The 27,203-nt window shown below is 43.4% G+C and overlaps 2 protein-coding genes across 2 annotated transcripts; one reads left to right on the top strand and one right to left on the bottom strand.

Annotated features, from left to right (window-relative positions):
- Positions 1–326: 326 nt before the first annotated feature.
- LOC8042291 (methionine--tRNA ligase, mitochondrial) lies at positions 327–11,395 on the bottom strand. The gene is made up of 12 exons (XM_002415383.4): positions 11,282–11,395; positions 11,052–11,173; positions 8,240–8,311; positions 8,085–8,171; positions 6,960–7,088; positions 4,079–4,184; positions 3,855–3,988; positions 3,662–3,771; positions 3,447–3,546; positions 3,182–3,293; positions 1,654–1,839; positions 327–730 (listed from the first exon to the last, which is right to left on the bottom strand). The coding sequence occupies exons 1-12, from the start codon at positions 11,331–11,333 to the stop codon at positions 372–374; spliced, it is 1,569 nt and encodes a 522-aa protein (XP_002415428.3). The 5' UTR covers positions 11,334–11,395; the 3' UTR covers positions 327–371.
- A 2,367-nt stretch (positions 11,396–13,762) lies between these two features.
- LOC8042290 (ubiquitin-associated domain-containing protein 2) lies at positions 13,763–26,705 on the top strand. Its single transcript, XM_029987698.4, has 10 exons — positions 13,763–13,924; positions 14,103–14,233; positions 15,274–15,393; positions 15,478–15,581; positions 19,219–19,339; positions 19,629–19,676; positions 22,992–23,255; positions 25,587–25,683; positions 25,805–25,845; positions 26,514–26,705. The coding sequence occupies exons 1-10, from the start codon at positions 13,894–13,896 to the stop codon at positions 26,622–26,624; spliced, it is 1,068 nt and encodes a 355-aa protein (XP_029843558.1). The 5' UTR covers positions 13,763–13,893; the 3' UTR covers positions 26,625–26,705.
- Positions 26,706–27,203: the final 498 nt, after the last annotated feature.

Below are 27,203 nucleotides of genomic sequence, written 5' to 3'. Positions count from 1 at the left end.
GCACTGTAGACCAGTGCAAGGAAACCCAATGTAAGTAGATTGAGCGAGTAGGACAGCATCATGACCTCACTCGGAGAGAAGCCTGAAGCCCCCAAGCGTCCTACCTCCAACACGAGCACCCCGACTTTTGTGATGCAACAGCGCGAGCGCGCTCAAGGCTCGGTCGACGAGGAGCAGTGAAGACCACACAACAGGCCTACTGTTTGAGTTTTGGCATCCTTTTGACTATGACTGGACCACATAATGTTTTTTTTTTTTTTTTTTTTTTTTTTTTTTTTTTTTTTTATGACTGGACCATACCAAGTGACGTCCAGCTGAGCAGAAAACACTATCTACAACCCTTTATTTGTCCTAAAACTAACCTTGAAAAGTTACGTGCTCGCAGTTCGAAGCCTAGAAAACACGTGCGTCTTGTCTGTCGTGAGCGGCCTCTGTCGGACGTCGGGAGTCTCGGCGCAGGACCACGTTCGTTCGTCGCCGCCGACTTGCAGCTTGTCCAGGATCCTTGTCGAAAGCACCGGAATCACGGGCTGCAGAACGATGGCGGACACCCTGAGCACTTCGAGGGCCATGTGCAACACAGCATCCAAACGATGTCCAGCATCCGGAGACTTGGCCAGCTCCCAGGGTTTGGCATCTTGAACGACGGCGTTCGTCCGCCGCAGAACGTGCATCACCTCGTCGAGGCCTTGGTAGATGTTGCCTTCAAGGTACCTTGCCTTCACTTTGTCTGCACAGAGATCGTTATGTTAAGAACAATGGATCTTTGCACATAAAGGTGACACCAAGCGGCAGAGGCTCGAAGTGCGATTGGCGCCTGGAAGGCGAGTTCCGCTACCTCTCCTGCTTTCTCTGCGACTCCCTTCCATGAACCAACTGTAGTTTGAGCTTTCACCGCTGCATGAAAAGGGCCTCAGTATTGAAGCAATAAAGCAGTACAGAAGCCTACAAACCTTGTAAACAATAATGCACACAGTAGGAAGTGTTTGGCTCATTATTATGCATCAAAGGGTAAAATACCGGGGGAGCGCCCACTTCACTTTCACTGAAAACTGGATCGATCTAGACATGGGCGCTTGTCTGGTCGAATCGGGCGCTTAATGTGTAATTTGCAGAACTCCCAAGTTTGGAACATATTAATAGTGGGCGCTTGAAGGACGTGGGTGCTTCCGTGGTATCTTACGGGAGGTCTGCTAGAATAGAGCTCAAACTAGGAATACTTCAGTTTCTGAAAAGGACTGTTGAGGAAATTTGGGGGCTGGGGGACCCATGGGATTACTTTTGGGAACCCCTAGGTTCCTACGAAGCCAGTTTGAAAACCCATACTTAACAAGCTGCAGAAACATCCACCATGCAGTGTAGCGTAATTAAGCTTGTGGGCATCATGGCTACATGTGATCGATTTTATCAACTATTGCCATGTTATAATGTATGCTCTCGTACCTCAAACTAGTTGTTAAGACAATCTTCTGCAAGATATTCACAAAATGAAACCTTCTCATTTTGTGAAAAGGACAAGACTGTTTTTCCGGATCTTTTTGGAGGAACACGAGATTTTAACAAAATGCGAGTATGTATAAGATTCAGCACTGTGGTGCAGACGACACAAAAAAGCCGCAAATCACGAGATAAGATGTACTACAGACTGCTGACCAGGAAGACCTTGCAGTTCCACGAGGACTTTCTGACCGTCTGGCAACTCTTCAAAGCTCTTGCTGTTGTAGGCAGGGAATATCTGCTGCTTGTTCACCAGGGGGGCCGTGCATCTGCTTAGCAGATTTCCAAGGGTGTCAGCCAGTTCAGCATTCAGCAGTCGCTGAACCTTGACACTGTTGAAATCTAGAAACAATTTCAGTTGGACACTGTGACTGTGTTCCATTAGCAAAATGTGTAAAATCGCAAAACCAAAATAGCTTTGGCATAAAAGACATATGGAAAACTAACAATACTTTAGTGTAGATTATGATTAACCTCCAGCACCTATGGTGTGGCCACACAAGTGATCATGGTAAAGTACAAGTGCGACATGAGCTGATACAAATCTGAAAATGATGTGCACTAAAGTGTCCTATTATTTGTAGCAGGGATGGGCAGTATTTCACATACAAGTATTTGAAGTACATATTTCAAATACTTTGTGTATTTTAAATTTGTATTTAATTATAAATTGGGTAATGTATTTGACATGTGTATTTAAATACTAAAACGTGGGTATTTCAAATACAATTGTAAGTGAATACAACTTTGTGGGCTAAAATACATCCCTCAAATTTATTGTCACGACTCATTTTGCTCATCCTAAGATGTGTCCAGAGCAGGAAAAAAACTATGTTCTGCACCGAATGCAGTCTCTCAATCAAGCACAAGCGTTTAGTGACTTTGTGATTACGGTGCTAGTCCAGGGCAAGAATAATGACGAAATCGACGTTCACAGGCAGACAGGCTAAATAAGTTCCCGTAACCACTTCTGATTCTTTCCAGCCTGATTTCCATCCATATTTTTGCCTGGAAGATTCTAAATGCGTGGGTCGTCCAGATTCTCGTAACTGGTGCCAGTTGCAACAATAAAAAATTCTCTGGCTAGTGCTGCGCATTTTGGTCATCTCAGTTCTTTGTTGGTCTATACCAAAATGTAATCGACAAAAAAAGCTGCTTGAAGCTCTGTACTTTTTTCACCTATTACGTCCAAGCTGATTACATTTTTTTTAATTATATTTCTATTACTTTACTAGAGCCTCGCACACTAACTCCCGAGTGTGCCATGCAAAATTAAAATGAGATACCCAGAAACCCGTTGCAGGTGCCCTGAAGTCGCTGAAACAAATTTTGAAGAATGTAATTGGAAGAGTATTTGGAGGAGACCAAATACATTTGGTTGTATTTGTATGTTGTACTTAAATGCTTCTTTTTAAATGTAATTAGATTTGTAATTAAATACATTTTTGATGAAGTATGTTGTATTTGTATTTCGATACATATTTGCATGTATTTTGCCCATCCCTGATCTGTAGTATATTGTGCATTTATCAAAATAAAATGTATCAGATTATTAGCACTTACACACTTCTTAGCTTTCCAAGGCTAAGAAGGGAATAAAATATACTGCAGTTTGCCCACTTTTAAAAAAGCAACTGCACTCAACATGTAAAACAAAAATTCCCAAGCACAAAGGTGTACTTACTGCCATCCGAATGTGGAACACCTTCTCTGAGTAGAAAGTACCGGATGCCGTCAGCAGTGTACTTGTCCACTTTCTTCACAGGACACAAGACATTGCCCTTGCTTTTCGACATCTGAATAATCAAGCAAGAAGTCTCTACTTCAGAAAAATATTATCTAGGCACTCTTTGTACAAAGAAAACTTTGTTGTAATCCCCCTTCCCCTGCCACCACAACCCCTCCCCCCCCCCCCCGTCCCCCTCAATGCATGAAATAAAAGCAACCACCTTTTCGTTGTTAACTGTCCAATGTGAGTGACAGAGGATACTCCGTGGTGGCTCCAGCCCAGCTGCTATTAAGAAAGCCGGCCAGTAGATGCCATGAAATCTGAAATACAGAAAGCAGTCAGGCAATATGTGATACGAGTTACAGAAAAGCCTCACTCATCACTGAAATTCAAATACTGGAAAAGCCATCCCCTGATCCAACAGGGCCTACACACTTTAAGATGTCCTTTCCGATAACATGGCAGTCCGGAGGCCAACTGTGGTTTGGGCCTGGGTAACCACTGACAGTGAGGTAGTTGACTAGAGCGTCGAGCCATACATATATCTGCAAGATATGTAAATAAATGATGCAGTGCCCGTGTCAAAGCACTCAATACTCAAACATATCATGTTTTCATTAACACTTACAGTCTGTGTCTCATCCCCTGGAACCATGATGCCCCACTTGACACGTGAGCTCTGTCTGGATACAGACAGGTCTTGGAGTCCTGCCCTAATCCAGTGTACCAGGAGGTCTTGGAACTTGGCTGGCTTGACAACACCTGAGTCAAGTATTTAATCCAACCAAGCTGCTGCCTTACCTGAGCCATCTCACAGCGCACTGTGTTTAGGCACATAAGGAAGTCAGTTACCTGGGGATTTCAGCCAATGAATTAAGTCATCTTGAAACCGGGAAAGGCGGAAGACATAGTTCTTCTCTTCCATCCATTCTACAGGGTGGCCAGACTCTATGCTTATCTGGAGATAAAAACGGGCGACCTCACTTCCTCAGAAGGCTACAGTGACGTAATGCTTTGCTGCATAGACTATGCTTGAATTTCAGCACTAGATACATGCATGGGCTACAAACCGGGGGGGCAAAGGGGCACTTGCCTGCCTCCCCCCCCCCTTCCCCTTCCCCCCCCCCCCCCCCCCAGTTCTCAGAGTGAGGGGCAAGGCATGTGTTTTGCTCCCCGCCCCCCTGAAACAGCTGCCACTGGGTAGGGGAAACGCTGGCCGGCAGCACCCAAGGGGTACCAAGTTGTTATGCCCCTATTCGGAGTGGTAGATTTATTTCGCCATTTTACTTGAATAACCATCCTCCTGCCTCGCCCATGTCTAGAGTTCAGCATCTCTATAACGAAATGTCTGACACCGATATGGACATATATGCTTATAATTTCTTGGAAAATCGAAAATATATATTGCATGTCATGCTCTTTGTGTTGCTTGATTTCGTGTTTTATCTTTTTAAGAGTATACTTTCAGTAGTAGCACTTTGATGGAGTGTACTGTGTTGTCTTGTTTTTATAATAATGCCCATACTGCGCGAGGGCCAAACTTCTAAATTAGGTCAATGTTTTGCTTTATCTTTTTAGAGTTTTGGCTTATCTCTTCTTCCCTTTCCTCCTTCTCGCCAGTACAAAGTAGCCAACCAGAACCTACGCTCAGGTTAACCTCTCTGTCCTTCCTTAATAAACCCTCCCCCCTCTCTCTCGGTCTCTCTCTCGCTCTCTTTCCAATAAGTAGTCTTATGTGACTGTTTTTGGACACTACCAGAAAAACATATGATCATCATTATTATTATTATTATTAGTAGTAGTAGTAGTAGTATTCTTAATAATAATATTAGTAGCAGTAGTAGTAGTAGTAGTTAATATTGTGTCACAATATGGGTTTGTCAGTGGGCGTGTGGGACGCAGCCACTTCTGGAAGATTTTGCGGACGAATGGCATCTGGCCTTCGAGAGACATCAGGTTGCTTTTGTGCGTTTTTTATCGATGTTGCAGAGGAATCGATACAGTGAGTCACAAAAGCAGGGGTGGAACTCATGAAATGTACTTGGGAGCAGCCACAGGAGCAGCTGAAACAGCTGTTTTGGAGCAGGTTGGGAGCAGCTAAAACGATGTTCTGGAGCAGGCTAGGAGCAGCTCAGATCAGTTTTGATTGCACTTCAGCTTGTGTTTTAGACAAGCACGGGAGCAATTTCAGTTGTGCTTAGCAGCACAAAAGAACAACACAGATGGTGGTTAGGGACCTATGTAGGTGGGATAACAGTGTAACAGGTGTGAAAACTTGAAACTTTGTGAGCCTTAATGAGAACCAAAAAGCAAGTACCATATGTTTCTGCAGATAGTGTCCTTGATATTTTCTGAGTGGCTTTCAGCTGCTCAAAATGCAAACCAGCACTGCTTATGGCACAACTCACACCTGTTCGAGATGGTAATTATATGTGCGAACCACGTGACGTGCGTGAGAAACGGACGTGCAGTTGCGCGGAGGAACAGGGCAACAAATTCCGAGTTTATACTATTGTATAACTCAATATTGAAGCAGCAGACTACGATTAACGGAGTTATCGTGTTCTTAGCGATAAGCAGGAGCAAGGCTTGTCAAGCAAGATCTATCGCTCGCGTGAGAGCTGCTGGCCAGCAAGGTTTCGGATCGGACTGCGTTTCAGTTCTATCAAATCACGATTTATCTTGCAGGAATGCGGTTCCAACTTCTAAAGAAGAAGTACTAAAAGGAATTGTTTGCTAATGTGTTTTCAACTGGCTGACGTCCGGAACCCGGGCCGCAGAGCCTCAGGTAATCTGACGCTTAACGGCTCTACCTCTTCTCGGCCGACTTGCTTAGCCGCTTATGGTTGAAGAACAACAATCCAGTCGCAGGTGGTGTAGCACTTGGAATTGGAACCCCGAGTTTTTTCGCGCGCTTCCGACTCGGGAATTGGGATACAAAGGAAGAATAAACAGAACAAAGGATTGCAAGGCCGACCAAGCTAAACGCGCTCATTGTTGCCAATCGAGTCGATAAAAACCAAAACCAAGACAAAATGAAAAAAAAAAAAAAATTGGGCGCACGTTCAGCGATTTGGAGCACAATGGCGCGATGTATTGGCTGTAGCGCAGTTTCCGCGAAATGGCGCAGGATGGCGCAGATAAATGCGCCTGGCGCAAAATGGCGCAAATGGCGCAGCCGTTCCACCCCTGCAAAAGTTTACTAAATAAATTGCAAAACATTGGATTCAAGGGCAATGCCCCCCGGCCCTGGGGGGGAGAGGGTCTGGTTCACCCCCCCCCCACTCAAAAACAAGTTGGAACACCACTGGATACATGGTACTCGAGGTCTATACACATCTGGTAGCAGAATCAATGTGCATAAGAAACTAGAACTATGAGGAAACAAAACAGGTGCCAAATAAAATCTACCCAGAATTGTTACACACTGAGCACAACTATTTGGAAAGCACATTGATATACTCCATTCCACCCTATGATGGACCACAGGAAATGCTGCAAGCCATCCCAGCCAATCCAATCCTATGAACATATCATGTGACTACGCATCCCGCACGCTACTGCCCCCTCCCAAAGGCCACGTGACACTCGGAAAACATTGGATTGGCTTAGATAGCTTGTAGTGGCCTACGCCATCATCATAAAGTGAAATGGAAGATAGATATCTCATTACTAATGACACACATCTGCAAGAGAGTCTTGCTACTCCTCTCCTTTTAGAATGCAGACATACTTTTTGTGGAGTTCCATCTTCTTTTGGAACCTCTTTGATCTCAGAATCAGAGAGAAATAGCTCTTCTTGGGTTGAATACCATCCCTTGTATGTACCAGTGTATATGTGCTCTTTCTTCTGCAGCACTTCCTATGAGAACAAAATCGCTTAATTAAAACAAATGAAAAGAAAACACAAATAGTAGTTAATGTCTTTATAATTTACCTTTTCTAGCAAAAGGCACCAAAAATTAACCTTAGACATGTTTTTCAGATAAGTGGTAACAAAACTCAAGTCATTGTGGAACATATAAGTCATTTTAATAAACACCAGACTGTCATATAGGTATTTTCATCTCAATTCAGGCATGGTTTTGGGTTTGAATTTTTAATTTTGACCAAAAAAGTGCAAGTCTTGGGAGCACCCTTGAAATGAAAGAACGCAAACGGGAAGTTTGGTGGATTTTTGTTTTAAAGTTACAGACCATTGAAGTGACGGAGGCGAAAACTGATGCTCCCCTCACCCATTGAGGATTGCATGCTTGACCACTTGCTATTTTCCAATTTCTCAAAATTAAGTACTAGGTCTCTTTTGTGACACTCTACAAATTTAAAACCGTGCCTGAATTGAGATGAAAACTTCCATAGATAGAAACACTTTATGCTCCAGTCTTGCTTTTTATTTGCCTCGTATATGTGGAAGAGAGAGTTTGTTCATTCAGTGCTTGATGAGACGACACCCTCTGCAATTGACACACTCAATATGCAGTTCCATAAACAATGTCACATCCTCAGAGAATTGGAAATAAGTACACTACTCTTCATAATGAAAAGCAAACATATGAACAGCTCATTCTATGTTTTTGTTTGTGAGACTTTGAATGCTAATCTTCTCTAAGCAAGAACACTGAGAAAGCTAAGTGCCTGAGGTAAAAGCAGGACTATACTGAAATGCACAAACAGCCAAAGCGCATGCCCAGCCATAAAACAAAAAAGTATATGAATGGCAATGTTACTGAAATAAATACAAATCGAGGTGTATTGGAATGAGAAAACAAACCATTTCACTCATACCTTGAACACTCATGGCTTATGGACCAAGCATATAAGATAAACAGTAAAAAAATGCCAGTTTTTTCGCACTTACCCAAAAATGTCTGACACATGCTTTATGCCTTTCTTCTGTTGTTCGAACATAGTCGGTGTATGTGATGCCAGTGCTGTCAAAGAGGTCCTATGAGAAATAATTTCTGTCAGCAGTTAGCTTAGACAATGAGACTAGATATGTAGGAAGCTACCTACCTTGAACTGTTTTGATATTCTGTTGCAGAAAGACAGTTCATCTTGCTTGGCTTTAGAAGCAGCTTGCTGTATCTGTATATTGAAATAAATGGCCAGTCTTCTCAGGAAAACTCTTTTCCATAGAGCTGTGTCCTCTTTATATACGCCCTCTCATGGCATGACTCAGGAAAGGATTGGGCATTAATTTAGACCATATGCAATCATTTGACATGAAACCAAAAGCTTCGCTATGCGGCACTTTCCCTGCAATAACCCTCTATCAATTTGCAGGCACCTCAGCTGGGATTGGAACTAGCCAGCTCAGGATCCATAGGCATGGAAGCATGGCATGGAATTTGCATGGAAGCAACCAAGAGAGCCTGAAACGATTATCCTCAAAGGCAATGACAACGCATGGTGAGAAGTCTAAATACGGACAGTGTCATGCTTTAATGAGTAGCTTTCTACATTTATCAACATCAGCTTCTTATGTCGTATGGGTTTAAATTATGAAATGATGTGCTGCATATTATCAAATGATAGGAGAAGAGGATAAAACGTATAGGGTGTCCCCAAAAAAAACTTGCATGCTAAAATGGCTTGCAAAGATCAGAAACTTGATGGATCACGTTTCAACTTCTCTCAAAAATGTCTTTAACTGGTCACATTGCCGTGCTAAAATTTCAAGATGGACCTCACAGAAAAAGGGAAATAAAAAAAGAAAAACTGATCTCTTCAACGGCGGAGTGGTAGCTGTCGAGGATATGCCGAACGATGGGTTTCTTTGCCTTATCCAGAGATGGCACTATCGATTCACTGGACGCGCTGGGAGAAAAACCACGCTGTTATCCAAGTTTCTGGTTTGGTCGGATATTTGCCAAAATGAAGTTGTTTGGGTTTTCAGTTAAGTTTCGCAATGCAAAAAGTGTCTCGCCATTAATATTGCTAAATGAAACTGCCAAAAGCTGCTTCACAAATAATGTTCCTCGGTCTGTGACGGTTCTTGTTTCGTGCATCATCTGATTTCACAGTTTGACGTTTGAATGCCAAGACGCAAGAAGCAATCAGGAGTGCGCCCCAAAAAACAGCGATTTGGTGGCTCTGAAAAGAGCCACCGAAATCTGAACTATGGTCCTCGTGGTTGCGGTCAAATTTCTAGTTTACACAGACGCACATACACTCGCAAGAAGGAAAGCAAATGGTTAGTCGCCCAGCTCAACGTGCCCATTCCAAACTTCTATGTATCTGTTCAGCCTCCTCTCATAGCCCTCGCCTCCCGCATTTCATCGCTGATGGTTGGACACATTGATGATACAAGACAAGAAAATCGCAAGGGGTAAGGTCAGAAGATCAAGGAGGCCAAGGCATGTTCAGAGAACCGCGGCCCATCCATCTCCCGAGAAACTTGCGGTCAAGCCAGGCTCTCATATGGGTTCCATAGTGGGGAGGAGCTCCAGCCTATTAAAATAAGCAAACCACATGTTGCATATGCGCAGATTCCAGCTCTGGTAGTATCTCGACATAAAAGTCACTTGTCACCGTCGAGTCGAAAAAGAATGGCCCAACGACAAACTCTCGCCATATGCCACAAAACGCAACGACTCTCGGCGACTGCACAGCATGTTCAGTTGACCAGTGCGGGCTCGTTTTAGAACATGTCCTGCGGTTCTGCTTGTTGACACGGCCGTCAAGAAGGAAAACAGAATCTGCAACAGCTCGTCCTCACAAAACTGCTCTCGCCGTGCATAGTCCTCCGGCTTCAGTTCGTACAAGAGCTGCGCTTTGAACGGGTATATTCGCCGGCGAAGCACCCGCCACATGAAGCTCCGGCTTACGCCGAGCTGAAGAGCAGCAAACAACGGATTGAGATGTGGGCTCTGCTTCAAAAGCGTCAAGAACGGATTGCTGATGTCTGTTTTGGCAATGTTTCTATGCAGTTCGGCGGTTTGCTTTCCATGTTTCCATCTTGAGTAAACCTGGTCACTCGCTTGATGACGGTGGGTTGAGAGGGTGGTCTCTTGTCAAAGGCAGCCCGGCACTTCACACTTTCTTGAGGCTTCCTGTCCGAGTATACCAAAGAACAACTTGCGATCTTGCATGCCTCCCAGGAGATAGCTCATACTCGAGCAAATTGTTATTATTATTATCTCTCCTTGGAGCTCAGTTATCGCATGGTAAGGCGTTGAATAAAAACAAGAAACAGCAATAATGAATGAAGTTAACACAACGAGTCAAAAAGCGCAAACGACAAACTGCGAAAGCAGACGATGCATGAAGCAAGAACTGTCGCAGACAAAGGTGTCATTTCTAAAGCAGCATCTGCAGAACCAAAAACTCGAATTAAAGCGCGCTTTTCTGTCCGGCGCGTCCACTGAATTGGTAGCGCCATCTCTCTTAAGCCAAAGAAACATGGCCGCGTCCCCCCGACAGCGCCACTCAGCCCTTAAAAAAAATCAGTTTTTTTTTTTCTTTTTTTGCGTGCTCCGAGTTTGAAATTTCAGCACAACAATGTGACCAGTTAAAAGACAATTTTGAGAAAAGTTGCCATAAGATCCGTCAAGTTTCTGATTTTTGCGAGTCGTTTTAGCGTGTAATATTTTTGGGGGGACACCCTCTACTATGTTGTCTAATTGACAGCTGAGAAAATTGTCGCTTGAACTACCCAGTCCCACTCGTCGGTAAAACACACACAATAAATTAGCCGGGTCAACGTATGCCTGCCGATTCGGAGACAAACGCGCACACTCGAAATCGCCTCATGACGTCTCACCCTTGCTGTAAGGTTGCTTTCCGTATCATTAGCGAGCATGTGTAGAAGCACGTAGAGACTAACCTTCAGACCATGTTCATCTGTGCCCGTAGAAAATATTGTAGGGCTACTCGGAGCAAGCAGCCTGTGTAGTCTGTGCAGCGAATCAGCTAGCACCACAGTGTGGTGATGGCCGAGGTGTGGGCCTGGAACCATTCAAGATCCGAGATGTAACGCTTCCCCGATTATACACTTGGGAATAAAGCGTTATTGTTCAGATTGTTGCTGTAACCTATATACAAATACTATCTTACCGGCATTGACGTAGAATATCGGGGTAGTGATAAAATACCGGCAAGAACCCATCCCACCGTCCCAACTTTCCACGTGCGGCGACTCACAAGGTCGTATAACTGTGGTAGAGCAGGGTCAACACGTGGTCCTTTCCGGTATTTTTAAAACAATAAAAAAATTTTAAAATGCGCTAATTTTTGTAAAATATTTTTATATATTTATATAAAATTAAAATTATTTGTTAAATGCTTAAATATAATTTATTTAAGTAATAATTTGCGTTTAAATAAATACGAAACTGGCATTTCTGTCCGCACCCTCCGTTTATAGACCTTTTCACCCTCCGCCGCATGGGCGCTGCCATCTTGGAATCACGTGATGCGGCCGCCATTAGGTTGCTTCAACTTGTTGCTCCGCTCTCCCGTCCGCGCCTTGGCGCATGCGTTGAATTCGTGTTTTTCGTCGCGTTTCACCGCGTCTCTTGTCTTACTCCGTAAAGTGTCGTCCGATACTTATTCTTACCATTCAATTGCATTACACCATTATGCGCGCAACTTCTGCAGTTGATCTTGTAACACGTTTTAAATATTTTTTGCCGTCGGTGTGCGGGATACGTGTGAAAAGGTTTTATAGGAACAGGAATCAGCGTTAGCACTTGCACACATTGAATACATATATGACTTGAAGAGAGCCTCGAGGGTTCAAATACCAATAACTTGCGAGAACTGAGGTTTGGTTACTAATAAGGGCGGAACATTTGCAATAGGAAGCCCAATGTTATTGTATATATGAGTGCGCATTGGTGTCAAGGAACAAAACAAAAACACTCAGCGTAATTAGCCACGCGTTTTTCTTGAAAACATTGTGTTTCGTAGTTCCAACAGATCGAAAACAGTTTATTTTGATTACACTAGGGCACTAGTGGACAAGGCGCGCGAACAAACATTTAGTTTGAATTATTTTTTATGCTAGAAATAATGGTACCTTAACATTAGGCAACTTGTTTGTTTGCAATATCACACCTATATCTGTTTTACGTTCTCAATCGCGTGTGTGATATAAGCATTCGCTTTATCGGTTTATTTATGAATTCCACGGAATTGTATACCGTGCTTGGTCCCATGTCTATAGTCTTTCAGTTGCTTAAGTCATATTTTAATATAACCATGCAGTTTCAATTAATTTATTTCAACACAAATATCTGAACTCCCCGCGTAAGAAACTGCCACAGACAGCTTGATAGTGCCTATGATTCACAAAATGTGACGCCGAAAAGAATCCTTCTGCATGAAAATCACCCGAGTGCAGCCGGTTGTAGACTTCGAATTGGGAGTTACTTTCAGTTGATGGCGATGTCAAAATATGCAAAGCACATCGTTTCAAATCAGTGAACAGCTTTCTACACGGGTCCATTGGGTGGCGCCTGGCGTTCGACTTCAGCCAAACTCATTGGAGATCATTTCTTTTGCGCTCTTCAATTTCATTCGGCAAATTTTACGGAAGATGAATATCAGACTTTATTTGAAGTATGGCATTCACTTATCTTACCATTCTCATACCTTGAGAACGTTGTAAGAAAATGTCCATATAACAAAAAGTTTATTTCATAAGGCCAATATTTTGAAATGCTGTAAATGAGTACTTTTGTTAAAGAAATTTTCTAGTCAGCCTAGGCTGGTCTATCAAAACATTTCTCAAGCGCTTAATTTCTTTAAATAAAACAGGCCGAGACAATATCACTTTTTTATATTATCTACCTGATTATATTAAACTTTTCTAGTCATTATAAAAGACGTTTCCAGTCTCTAAGTTAGAAAAGGTTGGTGTACGGAAACCAAACATCGAACAGTATAAACTTGTTAACTTTCATCTGTTCTTGGTGATTCAGCAGATTGTTAATCATGTTGTCGACCTGATTTTTCACTAAGCACTCATGCAATATAGTCTGTTGCAATATAAGATGATCAGTTCAATATCTGACTTGAGCGCGAGCTATCTACTTCCGTACCGCTCGGTGCACGCACAGTCAAAGCACGGCGGCAGGCAACGAGCGCACGCTGCAGGCGGAGCTTGTCCTGCTCTTTATTTTTTTTCTTCTTAAAATTAGTGTCCGCGGGTACGGCCGTGGACAATGGTAATCCTTCCTGTGCGTCAGCGCAGTTTGTTTCCCCGCCGAACCTGGCCGAAATTAACGATGGACGGAAATCAAACGCATATAGTGTTTGTAAAAAAAGATCGCAATTTAGGCTCGAAACCGCTTCGTGGTTAGCCAAGGGGCTCAATACTATTTTTTCATTTGCTGTGTGCTACTAGAAAGAAATTCATATCGCAAAATTAATCGAAAGTGGCATGGAACAGCATCACAATCGCGTGTACGTTGAAACCGAAACCGACCAAATTGAAGCAACCTAATGGCGCCGAGTGCGCCAGCGCCCTCTACCCGCCGGTCAGGTAACTACTGAAATGAAAAGGTCTATAGGACCTCCAGAACCGCGTACAGTGTTTGGATTCAAGCTTTTCCGAACCGCCGCCGCCGCCGCTAGGTTCGCCGCTATTCAATAATGGTGGATCCGATCGTCATGCGGACAGGACTGAAGTTTACCTTCTAACTTAATTTTGTCAAATCACTGCAATGCTATCCCAGTACAGCACGTCCGGCTTTTGTGAGTGATTTTTTTTTTCTTGTGACCTCTTCTTTAAATTTATTCGTGCCGTACCATCGCTTGTCCGCTCTGTCCAACTTCACAATCGGCAACTTTCGAGCCTTGTGCCTTGTCAAGTGATACAGCGATACCTGTATAGCGAACGTATCGAAACCTCTTAATTTTTCCTCAATTTCAGACAAAACCCCAGTGACGAAGGGGATACTGGGATCCCTATTCCTGACGTCATGCGCACTCCACACCCCGTTTTTGGCTCACTTGAGGCATTATGTGCTGTACGACGTTTCGGATATCGTGGAGAAACGAGAGGTAAGGATGTTCGTTCGGTTCTATCATATTTAGTGTTTCTAATGGTTCACCGTAATGTTAGAAGCTGCGAATAATCAGTGGGAACCCGACTGCCGATCAAGAACGCTCCAACTTTTTATCTTGTCTAGTCCGAACCGATGCTCTCAAGCTCAGGTAAATGTTCTAGAACCTGTCTGTTGCGCCGACAGCCGGCACAGCGAACGCAAGTATGCCGGCTGTAGCCTCCCATTGGCTGGCGCCTGTTGCTTAAATATTCCGCTGATATATTCTTGCTAGTGTTAACGTACCGGCAGTCAACCGTATATCCCCGTGTGGGTTGCACAAGCGGCTGTTGTAGCTGCAATAAAAACGTGCCAGCGGGGTCCTCTCATTGGCTAGCCACTGTCACATGAGTGTGTGGAATTCACTCTATGTGGACCAGATGACGTTAGCAACGTATGTCTGTTCAAAATGCCTCTGGCTGCTGTCAACCTTCATTTTCCTGTAGTCGGCTGTTTCTACTCGTAAGTGGTTGTACAGTCGTCCCTGTCATGCTTAGAAATATATCATCTGCCCCTGATTATTGGCAAGCAGTATGCGGCTCATGTTCATTCAGAATGTTGAGGCAAGTTAACCTGTGATAAACAAGAGATTTCATGTGGACCTCTTTGAAAGTGGTGATTGTGTTTCTCCTTGTCTTCTTCATTTATCCTTTCTGTATACTCTGACCACGAATGGCCTCGGTGGCTCCGATGTAAAGCGCCAACCTATAACCCCAGGTGGTGGGTTTGAATCCCGGCCGAGGTGCCCGCAATTTGACGAGGGCTTATTGCGGAGAAGGCGCCGTGTTACCGACCTTTCGGTTGCTAGTCAAAAGATGCCCAGGTGGTCGAAATCATTCCTTAGTCCTCCGCCGGGGCGTGCCAGGTGCTCGTCGTTGGTTTGGCACGTAAAATTTAACTTTTGACTGACCGCAAATGAGCTCGTTTGACTTTCCAAGTCTAGAAATTGGAGGCTTAAGAGTATGACGCGGCTTTTCGTTTCTTTCATTTTGAACCCAGTTTTGGAGACTAGTCACGTCGAAGATATCTTTCCTGGATACGAAGGACCTGGTTTGTGGATCGCTTCTCATTTACTACTTTAGAATATTTGAGCGGCGGTACGGCTCGCAGAAGTTTGCGGTGAGTTGATGTCTGTCTCCTTACTCTGTTTGGTTTGTGCTAGCAAGCAGTGAGAGTAATATGGTAAATTCTCTCTCCTTGCAGTCTTTCCTCTTAGCCACATCTGCAGTGGCTACCCTTCTAGAGCTTTCGTCCATATATGCTCTGAAGCATTTCGAAGTACCTCTCTCCTTGTTTCCAAGTGGACCGTAAGTGGCTGGTATTATAATGCTCAATGGCTGATGTATTGTGTTTGCATTAGAGGCAGTAGATTGGTTTTCAGGGTATTGCATTCCTTTCTGGGTTTTCCGGCAATATTTTTATTTATGTTTCAAGGTTGTTAGCAGTTCAATCGCCATTTTTCGTCCTGGAATTATGGATACTGTAAACAACTTTATTTTCGCAGGCTCAGTGTTTTGCGAATTTTAAGAAGTGTGGGTTTTGCAAACATTTTACGGTCATAAAATTTCACAATTCTGAGCGGTGTTCTATTTATTCATTACTGTGCTGTAATATATCCATGAGACCAATTTTTTACAAAATTGTTCAAGTCACTTAGTCAGCAGAATAGAGGTTCTTGCAAAAATTAAGTTGTTTATGGTATACTCTAAATTGGCCACGCCTAGATTGCGGAGATGCATCATTTTACTGAAAGCATTTCTGATTAACGGCAGCGTTTAGCTTCCAGTTTCCTAAAATTATATGATCTTTCCTTCTTTTTCTCAATTACTTTTCAATACCACCACCATCTCCAAAATTCAGCACTGCCATTGGCAGTGTCTAGTTGAGGCACTGCAAACCCATGCACTTATTTGATTGACTCTCTTTTTATTTAAGAAAGCATCCTTTTTGTTGCTAAACGAATAAAATGAGGCTTTTTTGTAAGTTCTGTTAGAGATAAATATAGAATTATTGGTGCTTGGATGCAGTGATAAATTACAGGCATTAGGAGATCTCGGTGTGGAAGAACTTGTTTTAGAAGACAACACGCCATCACAAAGATTGGTTTGGCTCACCGAGAGGGGCAAGGCCAGAAACAAACTCGACTGGCAAATAGACCCAAGGTGGCGGTGCACTGCCCTTAACAAGGAAATGTTGATACTCTCTAACCCGGGGTTCTTAAACATGCACTGGGACGCAGCCCCCAAGTATCAAGTGGCTGCTAACCACGTCTCAAGTGCTATATGTATCAAATAATGGTCTTATCATGTCATCTGTTTGTTTACACTTAAAATGTAGCTCTGCACTCATTACGTGTTTACTTATTTTTCTCTATTCTATTTCCTCTGAACTAAGTATTGTTTTGCCTTAATTTTTGCTTTTGATCTCTTCCTCGTGTTAATCACCTGCGCGACGATCCCTCTACTATGTTACAAGTGCGAGCTGTTTAGGACTCACCCCAGCCACACAAACTCTTGCTCAGTGGGAGCAACTTCAAAAGATAGAGTTTGGGTTTTTAGGAATCAAAAAATGCAATTAAAATGCAAGAATAGCCTAATAATGCTGCTACAAAGATTGTCAGGCAAGCAAAAACTGTCGTAGGAAGCTTTTTTTTTTTTTGAGAGGTGTTGAATTTGATTATTTCCTTAGAAAATCTAGCAACCCCGCAACAAAATTGTGCTTGCCCTTTTCTTCCGTTGAAAAATGCAAGCAAGTGAGTGGTGTGGTGTAATGTTGCATTTTGTCATTGCATCAGGGATGGGCCTTAAGTAGTCACATTAGGAAATAAAGCTAAAGATGCAAGTTTGCAAAAAGCAGAAAGCATGAGGTGCCTTCTTTAGAAAATCTTTATATGTCCAATGAGAGACTCGGCTGCTTTGCAAGGTAAAAACAACTGCTGTTTTGGTGTATGTTTTTGTCCTAAAACATGATCCCCTCTTCCCCCTCTCTGCATTGGCCCTCGACCTTTGGGGTGGGCTGTCTGGCCCCTGCACCCAAACGAGTTTGAGACCCTTCCTCTACCTATCTGGTGACTCGGGGATGGGCAAAATACATGCAGATATGTATCGAAATACAAATACAAAATACTTTGTCAAAAAATGCATTTAATTACAAATATAATTACATTTCCAAAAAAGCATTTAATTACAAGATACAAATACAACCAAATGTATTTGGTCTCCTTCAAATACTTTTCCAAATACATTCCTCAAAATTTGCGTCAGCGACTTCAGGGCACTGGCAACAGGTTTCTGGGTATCTCGTTTTAATTTTGCATCGCACACCCGGGAGTTAGTGTGCGAGGCTCTAGTAACGTAATTGAAATATGATCACAAAAAAATGTAATCAGCTTGGACGTAATAGGCGAAAAAAGTACAGAGCTTCAATCAGCTTTTTTTTGTCGATTACATTTTGGTATAGACCAACAAAGAACCGAGACGACCAAGACGCGCAGCACTAGCTAGAAAATTTTTTATTGTTGCAACTCGCACCAGTTACGAAAATCTGGACATGCCGCGCATTTAGAATGTTCCAGGCAAAAATATGGATGGAAATCAAGCTGTAAAGCATCACAAGTTGTCACAGGCACTTAATTATTTAGGCAGTCTGCCTGTGATTGTCGATTTCGTCACTATTTTTGCTTTGGACTAGCACCGTAATCACTAAGTTACTGAACGCTTGTGCTTGATTGAGAGACACTGCATTCGGTGCAGAACATAGTTTTCTTCCTGCTCTGGACAGTGACAATAAATTTGAGGGATGTATTTTCGGCCACAAAATTGTATTTAATTACAATTGTATTGGAAATACCCACATTTTAGTATTTAAATACACACGTCAAATACATTACCCAATTTGTAATTAAATACAAATGCAAAATACACAAAGTATTTCATATACATATTTTAAATATTTGTATTTGAAATACTGCCCATCCCTGTGGTGACTATATTTGGCATAATAAGGTTGTGCTCATCAAGGAGGTCTCGTCAAGTTGGATAATTTTTTGCTTAAATTAAGTTAGGTGGAAATTGGCATCAGAAGCTCAGTTTAGATTTTCAAATCCCATCCTAAAACAGAAACCTCTGCTGTATCCTAAGAATGTTTAAACAATCTAGGTCTGTATACATTGGAGGTCTCTTGGTCAGTACAGATTGACACATTAATTGATGTTGCTGCTCAAAGATGAGTTTCCTCTTGCGACAGTTCTTCTGAAGAATGTTTGTTATAATATCTGGTATCCACAAGTAACACCTTTGATGATGATAATAATAGTAATATTTATTTTGGTTCAGGAGAACCGCTATGATTTGCTTATCGAATCATGACAAGGCATACATCTATGTATCCAAGTAGCTTGGAGATCTTGGAACCTTTTTATTTATTTCTATCATTGTTATATAGAGAGCCAGAATTTTATTTTATTTTTGTCTTCCAGAAACTGATTTCTCATTCATACAAATTATACTAATAAGGAAAATGGAAAGCAAAGGAATGAAATGACAAACACATTGAACAAAAGGGAAACAACTGCACCATAGCCCTAAACCCACAGAGCTGTTTATGAAAGTAAAGCACAGTAAAATGTTGCTTGGCTATGTCAAAGATTAGTGCATCAGACATAAGTGGAGCTGCACCAACAGCGGCCCCTAACACTGGAGTTTGAGTGAAAGCTCTATTTGGTCATAGCTGTGAATTTACATTGCACACAGCCTCTGCCTAATGCAAAGAATTCTAAAACGTAAGACAATTTTCCTTTTTCCTAATATGCCCTCATAGATTTATGTTTTTGTTCAAAGTTATACTCTGTGCTATTATGCAAATGATTTCACAGCTTGTGGACAAGTGGGCCACCTTTAATGGGGGAGTTAATCAATTTTCTTTCTGTTTTGATTTCTCTTTCAGGTATGCACTTGTGTTTGCCTTATTTGTGAACTACTTCCTGGATATTCCCAGAGTAGCCCAGACCTACGTCCTGGGAGTTCCAGTCACAGGAAAGACACTTACTTACCTACTTGGTCTACAGGTAAGAATCAGCCTTCCCTCGTGTTTTTCTAGTGTAGCAGTTCTCAAACTGCGGTTCGCGGAACCCCGGGCGTCCTCGAGAGCGTTCGTGAGAGTCCGTGCCAAGTTGAAAAACTGCTCTAGAAACAAAACCCCTCCTATGCCATCGCGCAAGTCCTCTGATGCAAAATGTATCGGGGGTCCCGAAACGGCCTTCGAGTGGGTCAGTGGGTCCGTGACGGTCAATAGCTTGAGAACCGCTGGTCTAGGGTCTCGCCTTAATCTCATCCTTTCGTTTTCTTGTCTTTTAGGTGATAAGCACCTCAAGAGAAACTGCAGTCTGTGGACTATGTTCTTTGGTGAGCAGCTCAAAGTTTGGGTATTGCTCCCATCACCTCTATCTCTCCTTGCTGAGAAACCAATAGCCTTAGGTCTTGTGCTCTAGGGGCATCTGCATTCTGACACTTTGAGATAAAGATAATGGGGTGTAAGTTGTTAATCAAAGCTATCACACTATATTAAGTATGTGCTGCTTTTATTTGACTTTCTGGCAGGGTATTTGTTGCTCTCATTATTTCATGGGCATGATTCTACACTGAGCCATTTTGTGTGCATCTAATCGGTGCTAGATACTTGCGCTGAATTAAGAAAGAAAGTGTGTAACCCCTGCACAGGCTCTTGAAACTGTTGAATTACTTCAATAACTCTGGTGTGTCATATTAGAATGAATAACCATATTTTTTGGGGGAAAAAAAAGGAAATGTCAGGTTTTCTATTCTGCCCTACTCAATCAGTTTATTTTCCACCTTATAAGAATAAAGATTGAGAAGCAGTGGAAGGAAGCTGCCCTTGGGCAGCTCGATGGGTCCACTGTGGCAGCACTGTGGCACGATGGGGCAGCACTGTGGTGTAAAAGTACAAGTAAAAAGAAAAACGCTAAACTTTACAATGCTGACATGTCAAAATTATATTCTAATGCTATCTTATGTAACACAAAGTTTACAAGTGAATAAATTAAGAGTATATGAATATCGCTTCGAATCCAATAGCACAGTGTCGTCCCTAGATTGAACGCTGGGAAAAGATCTGGCATGTCCTGGCTTTCATTTGCCCTTTAAAGCGGTACTTTAACGAAATTTAAAATATACCCGTCGTGTTCAGAAATAAGCTGAATCTGATCCACAATATTCGTAGATGACAATCGCACATTTGTATTTTGAGCCTGATGGCTGTATTTTTCGTTACAAACGGCCCACTTTGACAAGCGCTCGGAGATCAGCCAGCGGAGAGCACGTCACATCCGTTGCAATCGTGACATAGTTTGTCTCGGGCCCTTATGTTCAGACACAGCGGACACTGCGAGCTATCCCAGCCAATCCCGCTCTGTGGATGTAGCCCATGATACGCTTTTTGTACATCTCTGCCCTCTCTCCAACGTCACGTGACATTCACACAGCCTTGGATAAGCCCTGATGGCTCGTAGCACCCACTGAAACAGCCGAAGCACACCAGCGGGCCACCGCAAGTAGGCCCAAAGCTGCCTTTACGAATTTTGAGTGACAGATTAATCTTCTATAATTTTGTAGAGGGACAATAGCGAATTCTGGAACACGCAAAAGAGAGTCTCAGGGAGAAAAGAGTTCCTCCTTCAGCTCTTCCCTCGTCATGATCATAGGCGAGGCAGCAATCGTCTGCCCAGCCCAGTTGCACCCTGGAACATCACACCTATTCCAATTAATTTTTCTCTTTCCAAGTATTACAAGAAGAATGTACCAGTGGAAGACCTTAGGCAAGAGTTCTTCCAGATCTCCGAAAACTACAAAAACTTTGTACAGTTTTACACGGATGGAACGAAGGGGAGCAGCAGTGTAGGATGTGCTGTAGTCGGGCCGTCATGCAGTATTGTAACGCGGCTCAGCAACCAAGCCACCATCTTTTCTGCAGAGTCATATGCCCTACTGGTAGCTGTGGATACTATCATCAAAAGAAATATCAAGGCCACCATAATTTTCTCAGATTCTCTCAGTGCACTCCGTGCACTTGCATCCCTAGATAGATCAAAAGATGCTTTTATTGTGCAAATACGTAACAAGATTGTAGCTGCCACAAACTCCAACATCACCATTAATTTCTGTTGTGTCCCTAGCCACATCGGTATAGTCGGAAATGAGGAGGCCGATAAAGCCGCTAAAACATGTCAAGACATGGACACAGAGGTTACCTGCATCCCATACCTGGATGGATTACAGGGCATCATTGAAAAAGTCGATTAAAAAAAAATGGCAGGAGGAATGGGACCTGAAGTCCATAATAAACTCCATTGCGTGAAACCTGTCCTTTCTGAGTGGGCCAGTTGCCGGTATAACGAGCGTTTTTATGAAGTTGTTCTCTGTCGCTTGAGAATTGGTCACACTCAACTCACACATGGCTTCCTTCTGCGAGCAGAGGATGCTCCAATGTGTGAAGAATGTGGTGAAACACTCTCCGTCTTGCACATTTTCATTCAATGTCCGAAATATCATGAAGAATGTCGCACCAACTTTTCACGTTTGTTTAAAGAACAGATCCCATTTCACCCAGCCCTTTTGCTGGGAGAGGAGCCTCTTGTTCCTCATAACCAAGTTTTTAACTTCCTAAACAGTATTGGCCTATTACAGCACATTTAAGTTAGTGAATTTTCTTTGTATTGTCTACATTTTATGAAAGATTTTAAACTCTCATATCATGCCTCACCTTTAACTAAATAGCACCACAGTTTTTTCTTCTACCATTGTTCTGGCGCACTATGGCCTTAGCAGCCGCTGCGCCATTAAAACCCAAAATCAATCAACAATAATCGTCACTACCTGTCAAGGTTCCTAGACTGGCATTACAAACAAGGTGTTAACGACATCCACCAGGGGCTCTTTGCTAACAGTTTAATTCCTTTTAAAATTCCTTTTCGTGTCTTTTTCAACGAGAGATTGGTGTGTCTGATGTGCTAATGCTCCCTGAACACGAATAGACCAAGAAACGAGCGTCAAAATTTTGTTGTAGTGCCCCTTTATATGCTATGAATGATGCAGTGCTATTCGATTCCAATTGTTACATGCAGATTACTGGAATTAATAAAAGTGAACAAGCCGACGGGTATTTAAAGGGGTGGCTATGTCATAGGCTGCCACAGTGTATGACATAGCCACCCCTTTCCAGAGTTTAGACTAGGTGTTCATACCACATCACCTACTGCTTCGCTAACCAGAGGCTACATCACCTTCTGCGTCGCTAACTAGACGCCAGCATGGAGCACAGATTGGTCACAAGTGCTGTGTCAGCGTTTGAGTTCCAACCCAGCATAGATGTGGCACTCGTGTCAAATACGTGCCCTGTGGTGGGCTTCATTAGGTGACATAGAAAATCCAGCACTAAAATCTTGTTATCTTTAGTATGTTGCAAGGATAAAATAGCAGGAAAAGCTCCATCCACAAAGCCCTCCACTTTTCCCAGTCTCATGGAACATTTTAGAGGAGGCAAGTGGGGAGGAAGAAACTACCAATCATAGAGATCAAAGACAGGGAGCTTTGTGGGGGGAACTTGTCCTGATTTTTCTCGACCTGCAACAGACTGTAGGAGGCATTGCTTTCAGTTCAAAGCCGCCTCGTCCACGTATGACGGCTGCGTTTGCCTCGCGGCAGGTGGCGGGAGCCCTGTGTCGCTGGAACGTGCTTTATGTGGGGGCGCTCGTGAGGGTGCCCGGCTGGATGGGGCGGCTGTGCTCGGCCACCCTGGGGCGCCTGCTGCGGTCGGGGCCGCCCCACGAAGGCCCCGTGCCCATGGGGGCCACGCTGGACATCCAGCGGCAGCAGCAGGCCGAGCTGCTCGAGATGCAGCTGCTCCACCGGAGGGCCGCAGCCAGGTCGGCCTCTCTGCCGCACCGCCGCTCCTCCTCCGCCGGCCTGGTGAGTGGCAGCGGGAGAACCCTATGCACAGCGCAAGTTCGTCCGTTTATTGCACAGGAGTTTTGGCGACGTCAGAACTACGCTGAGCTGTGATCGGCTCCGATTGAAAGGATAGCGGGCAGGCCTGAATGCTAGATGCCCCAAGGTCTACCCACTATTTTTTTTTTATTCATCCAATCGGTGCTCGGCGTTCTGTCGTCGTCGCAACTGCTGTGCAAGAAGCAGACAAACTCGCGTTCTCCATAACCACCAACAGAATGAGAATGGTGGAGAGGAGTCTCGGCTGTCCTGCCGTCTCTGGCGCAAGCTTCCTACCTTTTCGACCCTTCGCCGGCTTGCGAGCCTCGAGCTTGCGTGGCAGCCAAAGCTCGGCAGGCGGCAATGAACGTTTGTGGAAGTCGGGACATCCGGAAGAGAAGCCCTGCCATTCTCGTCTTGTCGGAAACCTCAGCTACAATGCGTGTAACTCATCTCTGATCGGCGTTTTTTCACCGCGCCCTCGAAAGTGGCCCCTCGATTTCCTCTTGACGATGTCGCAGACGTGTCGCGCCATTGCCCGTCGTGATCTTGGCGGTGTCGCAGCGGCGGAGGTACTTGCGATGGGTGCCGCTTTGCGGTGGGTCGATCACCGGCTTTACGGTTTGTGGGAGCTTTGGCGGCCACGAGTCGGGATGCCACAACTACGACAACACCAGTGTTCTTTTGCCTTTTCTTTTTTGCTGGAACCTCTGGAACCAATGGCCACCAGGTTTGCGACGTTCTCCGGCAGGGTATGCCGGCTCATGTGACATAATTTGTTGCCACTTTGGAGCCACTTTTTACGGACGGGGGGTGTGGGTCACCGGATGCACCGGTCGAAGACTCGTTTGAGGTGCCGTACAATGTGGGAACCACAGCTTCCCTACTTGCTTGAACCCTTTTCGCTCTAATTACAAACTAGGCCCCCACGTCTTTTTTTTTCTAACATGGATACGAACGATTTTTCGTGGCTACGCCAAGGGAGACAATGTTCTCATGCGAAAGGGCTGCCTGTGTTGTGACACTAATGTGACGTTGCAGACGTTCAAAATTTTGGTGCAATTTGCAGATACTGGAACAAATGCTCTCTGGGCCTTCTCATTCGCTATGCTCTTTCCGGGGATGGTTCTAGGGATTAAGCACCCACCAGGCTCGAAATTTGTGATGCAGTTGCTTACCGTTTAAATTTTGCTTATTTATTTCTGCCCTCGGGGCCAGTGGCATGACAAAGGTGAGTGTTGAAAGAACAAAGCAAATAATGGTATAAAACATGAACTAGCTAACCAAAAAGAATACGTGGTTTGGAAGACTTGAACAAGAAAGAGCACAATTGACAATTGATGCAAGTGATGCAGTTAGATGATTCTCCTCATTCCAAATTCTAGGGATAAATGGTGCAAAATATATGTGATGAGGGCAGAATTGAACGCCTACTTTGTGAAGGTGATCCTTTCAGAATCAAATGATGGTGGGGTTATCAGCTCTTTTCCGAGTATGTGTTGTGGTGGAAAATTTTGTGAAAAAGACAAATACTAGAAATGCTGCGGCGGTGGCGAGGTTTGGTAGAAATAAAGAGTTTTTCATTAATGTTACACTAGCGGTGTGATTGTGACCAGCCAGAATAAAACGCATGGGCCTATTCTCAAAATTCAAGTGAGTTGGCAAGGTGGGTGGTACCAGGATCCCAGATGGAGGCAGCATATTCAAGCGTGGAGTGCACTAATGTTTTATAGAAAAAAATAGTTTAACGATGAAGGGCCCGGAGAAAAGATATGTTTAAAGATAACCAAGCTTACGGTTGGCGCTATTAGTCACATAATTAATGTGTAGGTTCCAGGAAAGATAGGAACTTAAGTATAAACCAACGTTTACGTCCATTAAGTTCAACAATTTTTTTTTTTTTTGCTTTTTGCTTCGTTTTTATCATGTTACCTTTTTTGGCTTTGCCAGGTGACAGTTGCATTCATATCTCACTGAGAGGAGTGCAGTCATGAAGTGATCATCATTTGAAACTTAACAACTTACAGTAATTGTCTGTGAGAATTGTTCTTTACTCTTACTAGAGGGATGTTGGCATTTACTAAGAACAGTTTATGAGAGCTGAGAATTTCTTTGCTACAGCACACAAATAAATTTCTGTGCAAGTGCCAGAGTTAGCGGCTGTCGGCAGTGTCAGATGCGTATAAATGTCAGAAGCCTTCTGCTGTCTCTCACCAGTTTCAGCAAGTATATTTCTCTACACCTCTTGTCGCATCTTGAAAGGCACATTGAATTTGTACTTATGCACACTTTGCTCTCATTTTTTAAACCCAGAGTCGGCAGCAAATGGCACAGGGTTACTCCGAGAGACTAATACCCAACCTCGACGACCAGGATTCCTGGGATAACATCCTCAATTCCGGTGCCTACGGTGAGCGTCACACTTTTCTTATGTTTTTCCGTGGAGATTTTGCTAAACATAAATCAATTTCGCTGTATGCGTAATGTACGGTCCATCGACAGACATCAAATTCCCATCTGCTTCATTTCAGACACCCAAGCAAACATTCTTACTGCTCAAACCGAAGAACAGGTATGTTTGCAGAAAGGCCAGCTCTATTGTTGAGCGCAGTCTTTTATTTTCAAGTGCCTATTGCTATGCACACAGATAAGGTAGAAATTAGTATCATTTGATGATCATACAACGTGGCTTCCGCTCGCGTTATAATAGTACAATGATGTCTCGTTAATACGGACATCTCCGTTCCGCCAAAACATTTTCCATAATAACGAGACAAAAATGCATGTATTTTCCTAGTTTGTCCCAAAGAATGGTGTCCATATAGCGGAAAATCCATATTAATGGGGTCCATATAAAGGAGACATGACTGTAATAACATTTTTTCTCTGTTTGAGGGCATCAAAACCTGCTTTCCCGTTACATTCGTGCAAATTCGGTACTTTATGTGGGTAGTTGGTCCCTTGTAGATTACAACTCAGTAAAATTCTTGGCAGGCATGAATACCTTGTCGGAGGGGCTGAATGAATTAGGTAGCTTGCAGCAGTATAAACCTTTTATCAAAACCACGGAAGGGAGGGGAGACAACTCAGTTTATGTTTTTGTTGCCTCTTACCTCAAATCAGACAGTCCTGCGATCCGCATTGATGTATGTTTTCCAGTTTTAAGTGTTCTTCCTGTTCACACTAATTGGAGCATAAGTTTTGCCTCCTTTTAACAGTGATGTTGCTTCGTTTTTGCAGGTGCAGACGCTTGTGGACATGGGCTTTGATAGAGAAAACGTCCTAAGGGCATTGCGAGATTCCAATAATGATGTGCACCTGGCAACCACATTACTCTTGAACGAGAGCTGAAGTACAAAGTAGCACCCATAGGGACTTTGGTGAAAAGGACACTCACAAAGCACTGTGTGCAATAAATGTGATTTATGACTACTGTCTGTAACATCCCCAGTGACTAGTCTTACCTCTTGCAGGTTGTTCTGAATGTATTACATCGTAAAGGCTGTTGTGAGTCCTTGAAGCAGGAAGGCACAACAAAGATGTCTAAAAAGATATAGTTTGCAAGCAGTATAAACTTTTCGTTGGTTTCTATTGAAGCCTTTCAATTTTCAGTAGCCTTACAAGGCAGAGTTGCAAAGCTAGGAACTGAAATGGAAACAATCAAATATTCATACAAGATCCATACGGTAATTATGACCCATGACAGTGCTACAAATGGCTACATGAAATTGCTTCGAATGTAAAGCAGTCTTCTCAAAAAACATTGACATGTCAATGGAACTACTCAAAGGCACTGGAAAACACTGATAGACATTTATTGGTAAAAAGAATAAGAAATCGGCTGAAACCAACAAACCTGTTTTCCCAATTATGCTTGTTTATTGACAGTAGCATGTAACCTGCACAAACCTCTTCAAAATAATGGGTGGA

Source organism: Ixodes scapularis, unplaced genomic scaffold (genome assembly GCF_016920785.2).
Source record: "Ixodes scapularis isolate PalLabHiFi unplaced genomic scaffold, ASM1692078v2 PGA_scaffold5__190_contigs__length_132052651, whole genome shotgun sequence".
Taxonomy (NCBI): Eukaryota; Metazoa; Arthropoda; class Arachnida; order Ixodida; family Ixodidae; genus Ixodes; species Ixodes scapularis.
Note: the sequence above shows the minus strand (reverse complement) of the source record. Positions and strands in the feature narration are given on the sequence as shown.

Bases quoted from the DNA above. Each gene is read 5' to 3' on its own strand.
- LOC8042291 (XM_002415383.4), bottom strand. From the start codon at position 11,333: ATGGGTTCTTGCCGGTATTTTATCACTACCCCGATATTCTACGTCAAT. The intron at 8,172-8,239 runs GTAGGTAGCTTC...TATTTCTCATAG, and splicing joins GAATATCAAAACAGTTCAAG to GACCTCTTTGACAGCACTGG. The intron at 3,772-3,854 runs GTAAGTGTTAAT...CATATCTTGCAG, and splicing joins CAGGGGATGAGACACAGACT to ATATATGTATGGCTCGACGC.
- LOC8042290 (XM_029987698.4), top strand. From the start codon at position 13,894: ATGCTATCCCAGTACAGCACGTCCGGCTTTT. The intron at 13,925-14,102 runs GTGAGTGATTTT...CCTCAATTTCAG, and splicing joins GTACAGCACGTCCGGCTTTT to ACAAAACCCCAGTGACGAAG. The intron at 15,582-19,218 runs GTAAGTGGCTGG...TTTCTCTTTCAG, and splicing joins TCCTTGTTTCCAAGTGGACC to GTATGCACTTGTGTTTGCCT.